This window comes from Diprion similis, chromosome 12, assembly GCF_021155765.1.
Source record: "Diprion similis isolate iyDipSimi1 chromosome 12, iyDipSimi1.1, whole genome shotgun sequence".
In the NCBI taxonomy this organism is placed as follows: Eukaryota; Metazoa; Arthropoda; class Insecta; order Hymenoptera; family Diprionidae; genus Diprion; species Diprion similis.
Window position 1 is genome coordinate 2,622,726 of NC_060116.1, and position 12,386 is coordinate 2,635,111.

Sequence of the window (12,386 nt, forward strand, 5' to 3'; positions counted from 1 at the left end):
GCCAATTTGTCTCTTTGTTTGAGCTAGATCGAAGAGATATTCGGTCAATAGCGGTCAAAGAAAGAGACAGAAAGACATATTCCGTGCATAGCTTGAGTAGGGAACACGCGGTCCATTCTTCTCTCTGTCGATGAGTTTACCTAATAACGAAACGCTCCTTCCGCCTGATTCAGGCAACTGGAGTTACAGCATATTTGTTTTGACAACGTTTGGGATGGCCGTGGCGGATGAAGCTGAAACTAGCGGCCGGAATTAGCAGCTAAACGTGTCAAACTTTTTGGAAATAGATAAATGAAGTTCAGTTTCATCCCCGTAATTCTATAACACCATTGGAGGTTCAAGGTGTTTGACAAAATTTTGATTTTCGGACTTCACTGGCCTTCTTGTCTGAAAGACCATTAGAATGTTTGATGGCTAGCTTCAGTCTCGTCCATGGCGGGATACAATGCTCAACCTGAACATGAGTTGTAACTCCGATTGACTGAATCAAGCGCACGGATCATTTCCCTGTTAGAAAAGCTCAGGGTTCATACCAAACGTTGTCAAAACCAGTAATATTCGACGTCATGAAAACAAATAATATTCAACGTTTGAGATGACCGTGGTTGGATACGATGCTGTATTGCCTGAATCAGACACATGGATGAATCATTTCGCTATTAGGAAAACTCACGGTACCTTTCGGTAGTACTAAAAATTGACAGCGTAAGTTGAGGCCCATATGTGTAATCGACATACCTATACATATTTTCATGCTTACAGCTTGAAAGCAGACCAATGAATGTGGAACATATTATTGAACTACTGTATAACATACATGCTGTCAAAATATCTGGCCATTTATGTCATGAATATACTATATTGCCACCCCGAGGTGAAAAACAACCGAAATAGTTTGTTTTTGTTGGTATGAGATCTCAGTGGAATGGAATCGGTGGGTACAAGTTTAATGAATGATAATAATCAATCGACTCAAGTTTACGCAAGCAACCAAGTGGTAACGTTGTCATTCAGAGAATAATGTTCCTTGTGACTAACTTTGGTATCGGAAAAGGTGAACAAACTGTAGAATGCAATCTAACGATGCTTGCATTTGATAGGTAAAAGCGGACTCGCGGGATTAGTAAGCTGCCTGCGTTATCCAGGGTTTCTTACTTCAAGGTTTAGAAGCGCCGATGTTCTGGTTAAAAAATTCATTATACGCCGACCAAATGAAATCGGGTTTGGCATTCATTGTTCTGCGCCCTGGCAAACTATGGGAATCATATTGGTTTTTTCCAATGAAATTCCAATGAATATTGAGGGGAAAGATGTAAAGAGGAGATAAGGTGTTGGTTGCGGTACCGTGGCCAGACAGCCACAGTGTTACCACTTCACGAGGGATATGATTTTCACAACTGTCAGCACGCAAAAACCAGAATTTATTAAGAAACATCTCCCGGAAATCAATCACGACCATATTGAATGTATTCACGGTACAAGTCTTGAGCAACTGGTACTTCACCAAACGCAAGGACGAGGAGTGGATATCATAAAAAATTCTTTTGCAGAGGAAAAGTTGCAAGCGTCGGTTCCTTGATCAGCAACGGGTGAATAATTTCTGGAGTTATTGTAAACTACTTTTTTAATTTATAATTGCTTCGAAAAAAGCGCCCATTAATTTTTCAACTTGTAATTGATGTTGTTTTCTTGTAATTGAAATTTATAACTTGAATGTAATTAATCAGAAAAAGTGATTGGATGCTGCCCAACACTGATGAGGTAATATCATTTATATGAAAATTCTGTAAAATATTGTTTCATAACCTACAGCGCAGAATCTGAAATCATCTACCTACTTACACTTATTGCGTAATGTATTATTACCAATTTCAGTGTTATTATATTCAAACTTTTCATAGGGAGTTTAATGTCCTTCCTACTTTTTCAGGTGCTAATCAAAATTCGTGGATGAGTTTTTTTTTTTTTAAATAGATGGTAGTTGATCTCATTCTTGGTGGCTTGGGTGATGTTAGCCCTGAGTTGGTCGATTGACTCGTACTTCACGGACCGATGAAATAAATTGTCACATCCAGAAACGGAGTTAGTTCTCGACATTAACGTTGGCTAATCAACATTTGTCAGAGCTACGGTGCAAAAAACGCCATTGTAGCCAGGCAAGATGCCTGGACACACAAGAGATGTGAAGCTATTCTGAAAGAAGCCACAGCACTTGAACCAGTTTATGCAATTTTCAACTTATCTTTCATATTGAAGGACACCCTTTACGAGAAATAAACAGTGGAATCGAAGAGCCTTTCAAAGTTAAGGATTGGGCCACAAAGCAGATGGATAGAGTGTACAGGAAATTGTGTCCACACTTAGGTAATTCGTGGTATTTTCATTGGTGTATTAAAGTGTGGCAGAGGTAATCCAGGACAAACGAATCACGAGATTATGTGAAAATCGAGTATCAAACAACTTACCGGACTTTTAGCCATGCAATGGCAAGACATTTGGAGTCCAAAGGCTTCGGCGGTCGTCTTGTATTAGTCGATGGTTCACCTGATCATTTGACGGCATTTTGCAATCTTTACTTAATCGTAGATAATGAAGCCCAGTTACAATCTCTTTTGTCAATGGATTTGGCAAAGGGCCTCCAAACCATGGGTCCCGCCACAACTTTAATCAGACCTAACGTTCAGTCTGTACCCGGAAAATCCGAAGACCATGGTCTACGATTAGTGAGTTTAATTAGTAACCGTATTCTCGTTAATTCAAACTTTGACGAGAGTAACAGGGTGAGCTGTTGATCGTATACTGTCGTTTAAATTCAAATATGCCAATTACACAGTGACGTAAGCAAGTTTTAAAACTCAGTAATATCTTATTTACAGATTAGGTATATCTGATATAGCCAGTTTTTTTAATTTTAACCGATTACAAAGTCGTATATGTTCAATGGAAACGGTTCAATTACTGAGTTTCTCACATGATAATATTCTGTCGTATACTTTTGTTTAACATATTTCTGCTCCTAAAGGGCAGGTTTTGGTATATTGCGGTATTAATAATTTTTGTATCCAAAAAAATCGCTGTTTTGCAATGTACGTCTAGTATGTGGATCTCGGCATGATACTATATTATGATAGATACACTGTTGAAATGTAATTGGAATAATTCCTAAGAACACAATAAGTTTGATTTGTTCGTTGCAATGACGTGTGTTTTGCAGCGATAAAAATGAAAATACGCATACTCTCACCAGTTAAAAAGGAATGTTTTGTATTAAATGGAAATCTATCTATAACGGAATCCGAGAAACAGTATAATTGTACTCGAGTTAAACAGAGTGTAAATCGTTGAAATGTAGAAATTTTATTTGTCACTTCGGAATTGTTTTTTATGCCAGAATATTTCGTTGGTCTATTTTCTTGATACACAGTGCTTTGTTAACGGCAACACTTTTGTTACGTATTACGGAATACATACAGGATGACAAACAAATTTGTATTCTTCATTTGTTATGCATAATAAATTTCATCAGCGATTAATGTTGAGTCAGTTTCGGATACGGAAGACGTGATTGGAGGGTAATAGAAAGAGAAGGATTTTATGTATCGATGATTTAATTGCCAAAAAAAACAATTTTTGCGTGGTTATAGGAACAACATGAACTGTACATGAAATGATTTTTTGTTGGAAACGCATTGCAATAGCCGACTGCTCATCTTATATGATATCATGGACACGTAATATACATTTGAATCTGATGATATATTGTAACATATATAGTATTTAAAATAATGAAACTTTGTAAAAGGTGAGATTTCGAGAACATTTCAAAGATGCTGGGCCATCCCCACAGTCACTAAAAATGCATATCTTTTATTTGGCTTATTGTAAAAGAATATTGATTTGTAATAAATTTGATTGTTGAGTGATATTTAACTATTGAGTCTTGTTGAGGTATCGTTGTTTCTATTGGTCTATTATCGGTGCTGTGATCGTTGCAAACTGATGTTATACATATTTCATATATATCATATATATGTATACATATAATATAATTTTGTCAAGTTTGTTTCAATCAGATTTGCTACCACCACAGCAGTGTCATTATGTCATCCTGTAACAAAATATAGGTTAAATATCCGTTTGCATCCGGTTCTCACATTACTAACTCGGCTCCGTGTAATGCTCTATCTAATAATTATCTAGGCCTGACTCAATTGAGCGAATCGCTTTTTGAATTTTTATCAAATTTAAACGAGAGAGTACGAACTGTAGCCATAGCTGACGTTATCTAATATTAAAATGTATCGATAAAAATTCATCTCGCCTTTTCACCAAATTTTGCTGCTGTTGTTCACTTTACTGTTTAAGTATTCGCATGACTGTCACAAAAATATTGTTTAATATCTCGTAAATTGCAGTAATGAGCTGCGGTAGATTACGATACGTGTCGGTTATTATATTTTCTTTTCTTTTTCTTATAATATTGATCGTGATGATTTTAGACATACGATGTATGTATACGTATCTAAGTACATATTTCATACGTCGTATATCGCAGAGTTTATCATTAATTATAACTTGTATGCTTTTATGTAAGAAATTATACGTAGTTACGTAAATTTGCAGAAAGAACACTTATTTGCGAGACTATATAATGTGTATATCTATGACATTATTTTATTTATTTTTTACCAGCAGAATTATTACGCCTAGTTTAAAATTTAGATGTCTACGTGTAAATTCAATACGTCATCAGGTATCCCCCATCCACTTTTTCCTTACGCCCATTCACTCTTTTGAGACATTGATATCTCGAATCACTGTATATCATGAGGATAAAAGCAATTTTTTACATTCACGCAATAAAAGGGTTTTATTTTACAATAGCAGCAAACGTTTTCTCTAACGAAAATATACATGGTATATAATAACGATTATATGTAATGAAAAATCTTTGATCTGATAATGTCAGTTACTTTGGTCATTTTGGAATTTTTTCAATCTCTCTCCAGAAATATGTTCATATTAAACAGAAAATGTTTTTTTGCTTTAAATATAATTGATTGTTGTAGTTGATTGTTTTAAATGTAAAATGCACCAAAATTTTCAAAGTTCTTTAATTATTTTCCTTTCATAAATTCAAATGGATAAAAAATCAATTTGAAGCTTCAGAACAATGTTATACTTCCAACTAAACGAAGGAACAAAAAAATTTGGGACCAGCGCACGTATTCTATACAAAACGACACTCGATTAAGCCGTAAAAACTATAGTTTTTTTGAAATATAAGAAAGTTTTGAGATTCAATGTTTTATTTTTTTTTTTATGTCTACGTTTAGTCGAAAGTATAACATTGTTCTGAGCATCAAATAGATTTCCACCCGGACGGTGGCACATGTTAATATTATCCGGGAATGTTTATATTCGGCAGAAATTTTTTTTTAATTTCAAATGAACATATTTTTTAGGGAAAGATTGAAAAAAACCCAAAATGATCAAAATAACGATAACCATAAATTTATCATATATATCCTTTATCAGAGAAAATGTTTGCATTTACTTAATAATAATAATTTTGATAATAATAAGAATAATAATAATAACTCGTCATACATTTCATTCTCTACTTATAAGATTAGGTGTCTATACAATCTTAAATATCTATTGTTACGTCTTCAATGTATATTTAATATAACTTTAGTTCCTAAAATCTAATTCTTCCATACTTTAATCAGTCCGTAATTCGGGTTAATTATGGCGCCATTTGCTTGCACAAAGCGATTCACCAAAAATTTTACGACTTTGTTCTACTACATAATTATTAGTCGAATGATAGTTCCTATAATTCGGAGTTAGGGTGAATCAGACAGGAGTTGATTGCTATATTACAATTTAGTCTGTGGAATTCATTCGACAGCTGAATTGCGTTTTTTAATGCATATAGTTTTCACAATCGTAGCAGATCAAATTTTTCTGGCAATGGGGGTTTCACTAAGTATATTAATTTCATAAATATTCTTAACAAGCGTACATCTTAAGTATGTATTAACAAGCTTTTTGCGGTCAATTGCGCACCTAGTATATTACTTCATAGACCGTTGCTTTCTTGTCGCCAGAACCGGTAACGATGTACTTGTCATCCGTAGATATGTCGCAGCTCAACACGGAGGATGATTCCTTTGACTAAAACAAAACAAAAACCAAATTACACGATTTGCAAAAGCATAAAATTTTCATTTTAATTCGCATGTATTTACCTGGAAAATAGAAGCTCCATAAGGTGTGCGCCAGGCATTCAGAAGGTTGTCCTTTCCAGTAGACACAAACCACTTTCCACAGGATGCGAACCGAAGAGATAGAACACAGGACTCGTGAAGATGTAGCTGGTACTTGTCCGGTTTCGTGGCATGGAGAACTTCCACGTTTGAATTCTCCATTCCAACGGCAAGCCACTCTCCAGATGGACAGTAACCGAGGGAGAATATCTGAGATGTGAAGTCGTGCTGCTGGAGTTGTCTGCCCTCGCGGAGGTCCCAGGATCTTACAGTATTATCTAAACCTCCGGTCCAAAGTTTTGAGCCATCGGCGGAGATGTCGATACACGAAGCACCGTCCGTGTGTCCCTGGAACTGCCGAACCAGTGTCTGGTTTTGCAGATCCCAGACTGCAATGTTTCCATCGCTGCAGCAGCTGAAGCAGACCTTGGAATCTGGGGAAATGGCTAAGGCGTAGCAGGCTGGCGCGGAGGAGGTGAGTTCAGCCTTGATGCGGGGTGTGGGACTCGCCAAATCCCATATGCTGAGATTACTCGCTTCTCCACCAACGATCAATGTCCGTCCATCTGGGAGGAGTTTTACTGATCTGATGTAGTTGTCCCTCTGCAGACAGTCCAGCTGCGACACTGGTTTTGCGCTTCCACTAACCCCCTGGCTAATGTCCCACACCTTGACACATCCTTTACCTCCGGTATAGACATACTTTGTAGGATTGGAGATCGTCACTGCACAGACAACCTCTCCATGCGTCAGTGTGTTTATCTGACGTGCGTGCCTAGGTATGCCAGGACCAATCAAGGCATCTGGGGGAAAAGGGACTGGCTGCATCTGACCCTCACTCGATACATGGAAACTGTATGCTCTGAAAAATAAAAACAGAATATAATGTGAGGAAATATTCAAAATAATATTAATTTAGAATTTAGAAAGTGGCTATGTGCAAGAATATGCTTAATTTAATTAGCTATGCTTAAATTTGGAACAGAAAAGCTTTCACTCTGATGCCCTTGAAATATGCCCTGAATTCTTCAAAAACAATGTGTCATAATTTCAACTCCTTACATCAATGGAAAACTATGCAACACCAAGCTTGGATTTTCCTACATTCCAAGTTAATTCTCGAGTAGGAATTTTTTTTTTAACAAACACATTTTTTTTCAGCACGAAATTCAAATTGTTGATTGAAAAATATGAACAATTTCGGGATTAATAATTCTTTTCGATTCGGTATCGTATTCTACAGAAAAAATTTATCCAGCCCAATGAGAACAAAATTTTGAGTCACAAATTGTACGATTTTCAAATTATCAAATTAAATTTCACACTGAGAAAAATTTTACTTTCAACGAAAAGTTTTTCCCAACTCGTGCTTGGCAAGTTAGATCTCCAAAGCCTGTAGAACATGCGTAAAGTGCCTCACTAGGGCTTTCTTAGCGCATGCGCACTTTCCGTTAACTCAATTCTCCGCACGGACTTTACGCACCGCCAATGACGTCATGCGGTTGACAATGAGTTGAACATGAAGTTTGCACGTTACGGTTAGGTTTCATAGAGGCAGACCTGTACCCCTGGACCTTTTGATTGCCCTTGATTTACTTCTATCAATTTATCACATTATATTCGTTTGATTTTGATATCAAACTTTTCTTCACAGGTGTTCGAAATAAAGCGTGCTTCAAAAGCGGACAGGCGATATGTGACTTTTGTAATTACAGAACTCGTCTTGCGATTGACTGATGCTGCAAACTTCACACTCATTGGAAATCGCCCACTTTTCGCACTCGTGAAACAATGAACTATTTATTTCTACCTTGTTTGTATAAAGATGTAGATGGCTCAAATAATAGAAAGAAAAAGTATAAGAGTTGTTCTATCTTTCTTAATTTTATCCACCCTAAATTGTGATAGAATTTTGAAGATTCTATACTTTAATTGAATAATTTGACCTTTCTTATATTTCAACAACTTTTTCTATATTACCTCTGTCTACATTAAGGAAATCTAAGAAGTAGATATTTTGTGGAGAATTCGTGACCAGCTGTTTTTGAATTGATGATGATTCGTCGAACTTGGTCATTTTGGAAACGTTTTTTTATTTAATCATACGACGTTTCGGTAGGGCTACAGCCTACCATCTTCAGGCTATATAACAAAACGATTTTTTTAAATAGAAATTTGCTTAATTTAAGATTCAAATTATAATATGACTAATTATTTACTTGTTGATGTAGGTCGTAAGTTACACAAAAATGTGCCTAACTATGAGGTTAGGAAATGGTTTTGTACATATTAGTGTCAAATAGATTAAAAATATACTAATTTAAAACAATACGAAAATACGGTAGGACGATAGATTGACAGTGAAAGATGTTTATACAATATTAATGTGATGATGCGTCGGATTACTTACTTAAAATCAGACATCCTACACGCTAAGGTGTTTACGGCATTGCTATTGTAGAGGAAGTAAATATTGGAAGATCGATATAATTGATCTAGATCGATAGACGGAGATTTAGCGAAAAGTGCGGGAGTTTACGAATGTGAAATGACGTCGTGATAGAGGTGACTGAGGTTTGGAATATCAGTTCTACGGTTACAAGTTTTGTTGTCATGTTTTGTAATGTGTATCATTTCTTTAATGTTCCTTTTATACCAATTATTCTCAGTCTCCAAAATTCTGGGATTATCAAGATCAAACTGATGGCTTAGATCCAGAGCATGCAAAGCCAAAGCGCACCTGTCAGACTCATGGTTCCTAATGTTAGATTTATGACCAGAAATGCGATTTTTAAGATGTTGACTAGATTGACCTATATAGATGTTATCACAGTCTTTGCACTCCAAGCAGTAAACAGTATTTATCTTATCCATATTTGGCGTTTTTTCTTTGAGATTGGTGAACAAATAATTTTTTGCGTTGTTAGTGATCTTGTACGTCACATTCACTCCTGCATCTTTTAGAATCTTTTTTATATAAGAAGACAGACCTTTGATGAACGGTATAGATCCCTTGATAGCATTATCTCTAATGTCGATATTCCATTTTATGCTGTTATAAAATTTATTTACACGATCCTTTTTTATGTCCTTAACTTATTTTGAAGGATAGCCATTAAGCTTTAGTGTTGAGTCTACTAATTTAAAATTTTTGTTTCTAAATTTGAGATGTGAAAAAACCAGGTATCTATCATATTAGTCCCACAGCCACAGATTTTTTATATTGTAATGGGTGTGCTGAGTTGTAGTTTACATACCGACCTGACCATGTAGACTTTTGATACCAGTTCAGAATTATGTTATTGTTTTCTTTAATTAATAGAACATTCAGAAAGCTGATAGAATTATTGCGCTCCATTTCGTGTGTGAATTGCAACCGTGGATGAAAGCTATTAAATTTGTTGAGAAGAAGGTTAATATTATCTTTATGGCTACAAGTAATGATATCATCAACATATCTGTAAAAAAAGGGTAAGTGAAAGGGTAAGTTTTTTATCATATTGCTCTCTAGATGTTCCATTATTAGGTCTGCTATTACCGGACTGGTGGGCAAGCCCATAGCTACTCCAAATTTTTGTTTGTAGAAAAGTTTATCATGTACAAAGTAAGTAGATTCTAGGCATAATTTAAGTGCATCTATAAATTCTTTTTTAGAGACCGTGGTATGAGGCTTGATTTCGGGCCATTTTTTTTGTAACTAAGGCGATGATCAATTTCACCGGTATGTTGGTGAACAAGGACTTAACGTCAAGTGATATTAAAACATGGTCATCAGAAATGATTTTTGCCTTGATTTGTTCTACAAAAATCCAGGTGTCTTTAACATGGCTCTCCAGTTTACCCGTTATGTTGGAAAGTACCTTGGCAAGTAATTTCGATATCTTATACGTAGGTGCATTGATATTAGATACAATAGGCCGAAGCGGAACATTGATTTTATGTATTTTAGGTAAAAAATAAATCTTAGGAGGTAGGGAATTATGAGTTTTTAAATTTTTGCTACTGTTGTAAGAAGTAGATATTTTTGATGATCCATTTTTTTTCAAATCTTCCTGAATTTTTACCCCAACCCAAATTAAGGACTACCTGAAAGTAGGATATCTGTTTTACCTAATACACGGGAAACGAGTACAATTCATAAAAACATCTTGACAGAACATCTTATACTGTAAATCTGGGCGCCTGGAATCTGCTGTCTAACAATAAGTATCACAGCGCAGACTAAGCCTCCCTCTCCCTAGAGATAACACGCAATACTGCAGGGAACAACCTGAATCCAACGCATATTACACGCATGAAATATAAACACTTATAAGAATAAAGTGGAAAGGAAGAATTACTAACGGTTTTCCTCCCGGAACACCCAGTGGTCCCAAAGGTGCTCTCATCCCTCCGTGAGGGTCGTACAATTGCTGAAGAGGCGGCCTCGCTGGATATCCGTTGAGGGCGCCAGGCGGGTACCCGAGCATATCCACGTGAGGTCCTGCAGGCGGATGATGCGGGGGCGGGTAGTGCTGAGGATAAGGTCCGACAGCCGAGGCGGAAACGAGAGGTTTGCTCGAACTGGAAGATTTCAGTCCGCCAGATCCGGAGCTGCTGCCTCCGGCGGACGTCGGCGTGACGGGTTTCGATATCGGCGTCGGCGGCTTTTCCCGCTCCTCCATCTTCTTCGCCGACGGGGTGCTGGCGTTGCTGCTGGTACCGCTTCTCGGCGAGGGTGGTGGGACTTCCTTCTTTACCTGGCCGCTCATCTGTACCGAAGACGGGCCGAGCTTGTCCAGGCCGTTCTCTCGTGGTGATGATGTGCCGTTTGCCGTTGGACTCGTCGGGCCCTCACTAGCGTCGTCTACCACTAGGTCCTGGTCGCTTTTCTCCCCGTCACTCTGCTGAATTCATTGGGAGAATGAATGACATTAATATATATGCAAGCTCACTATTCTTCATGTTCATCACTTTTTGTACTTTATAATATTTGAACCGCAAATATTTAAGTTAACAGGATGCTAGCTCTTACCGACAGAGTCAAACGTCACTGTTTTTCTTACTATTATGGAAGCCTACGCAGCACTGACATGACTATGCCGTAATTAGTGTAATTTTACATACACATTCAATGATATTCAAAAACTGTTTGTTTAATGCGAGAATAAGGCCAGGAAACGTATTAAAAAACGTGGTACTACAATTAGTAGTAATTCGATTACAGAAACATATGTTTCTGGTATTTTTACATCAGTAATTCGTAAGCTTTGATAATAGTCAAAATAAATGTCATTTAACACAGTCGGTAAAGACAGACATACCATTATCTTAAGTAGCTCGTTGAACACCTTTTTGGTCAATACGAAGATCGAATATTTAAGTCGATTACGTCAAATTAATTCACTAATTCGTTTGTGATTAATAATATTTCATTAAATTTTAACAGAACATCCCATACTATTTCTAAAATGTCATAGGAAGTATAAAGTGAAGTTATTTTATCAAGAGGTCGAGCGAAAAAACATGGTACTAATCTTCAACGACGTGAGTTACATGAATAAATTAATTCAGTTTTAACAATGAACGTACATAATTTTGAATTCTATATCCAAATATTATGGACAAAGCTGTGACAGTGAAGTGGATGGTACATAGTCAAAAAAATATAATAAAATTAGTAAACATAAAATAGACAGGAAAATTAACTCACTAACTGCCATAAAATGCAAATTTGTAGTTTTCGATAGTGTGAATTTCACATGCCACAGTATGATCAGGCAACGATTTCTTGTAGATAAAGAAATAGAAAAGTGAATTACTTACATGCCCGATATCTTTGTCTTGCTCCTTCTTCATCTTTTTAAGATGCATGTGATCGTGATGCTGTGGATCCGGAGTGCTCCTTGGTCTGCTGTACTTCTCTCTTTCTGCTGGGGATATTGAATTTCTCTGGAACATAAACCAGGATCAATAATTATCACCTTGAATCGTAATGCACCATTTAACGAGTCCGCGAACGACTATATAGGGACGGTACAACGCGTGAAGTTTAATATTTCCTGACACAGGTTGCGTACATCATGTCTCCTATACAAAAATCTCTGGAGACACACACATGCATCCATACATACA

The 12,386-nt window shown here is 36.6% G+C and overlaps 1 protein-coding gene across 4 annotated transcripts in view; it reads right to left on the reverse strand.

Moving 5' to 3' along the window:
* Positions 1 to 5,566: 5,566 nt before the first annotated feature.
* The window catches only part of LOC124413125 (protein groucho-like), a 95,817-nt gene continuing 88,997 nt past the window's right edge, over positions 5,567 to 12,386 (reverse strand). For 3 of the 4 annotated variants that reach the window (XM_046893500.1, XM_046893498.1, XM_046893501.1), the window contains 4 exons: positions 12,078 to 12,203; positions 10,617 to 11,158; positions 6,255 to 7,134; positions 5,567 to 6,180 (listed from right to left, as the gene is read on the reverse strand). In XM_046893500.1, coding sequence (XP_046749456.1) covers positions 6,073 to 6,180; positions 6,255 to 7,134; positions 10,617 to 11,158; positions 12,078 to 12,203 — 1,656 coding nt within the window. In that variant the 3' untranslated portion in view covers positions 5,567 to 6,072. The remainder of the gene's footprint in view (positions 6,181 to 6,254; positions 7,135 to 10,616; positions 11,159 to 12,077; positions 12,204 to 12,386) is intronic. The other variant, XM_046893499.1, reaches the window with a different exon arrangement.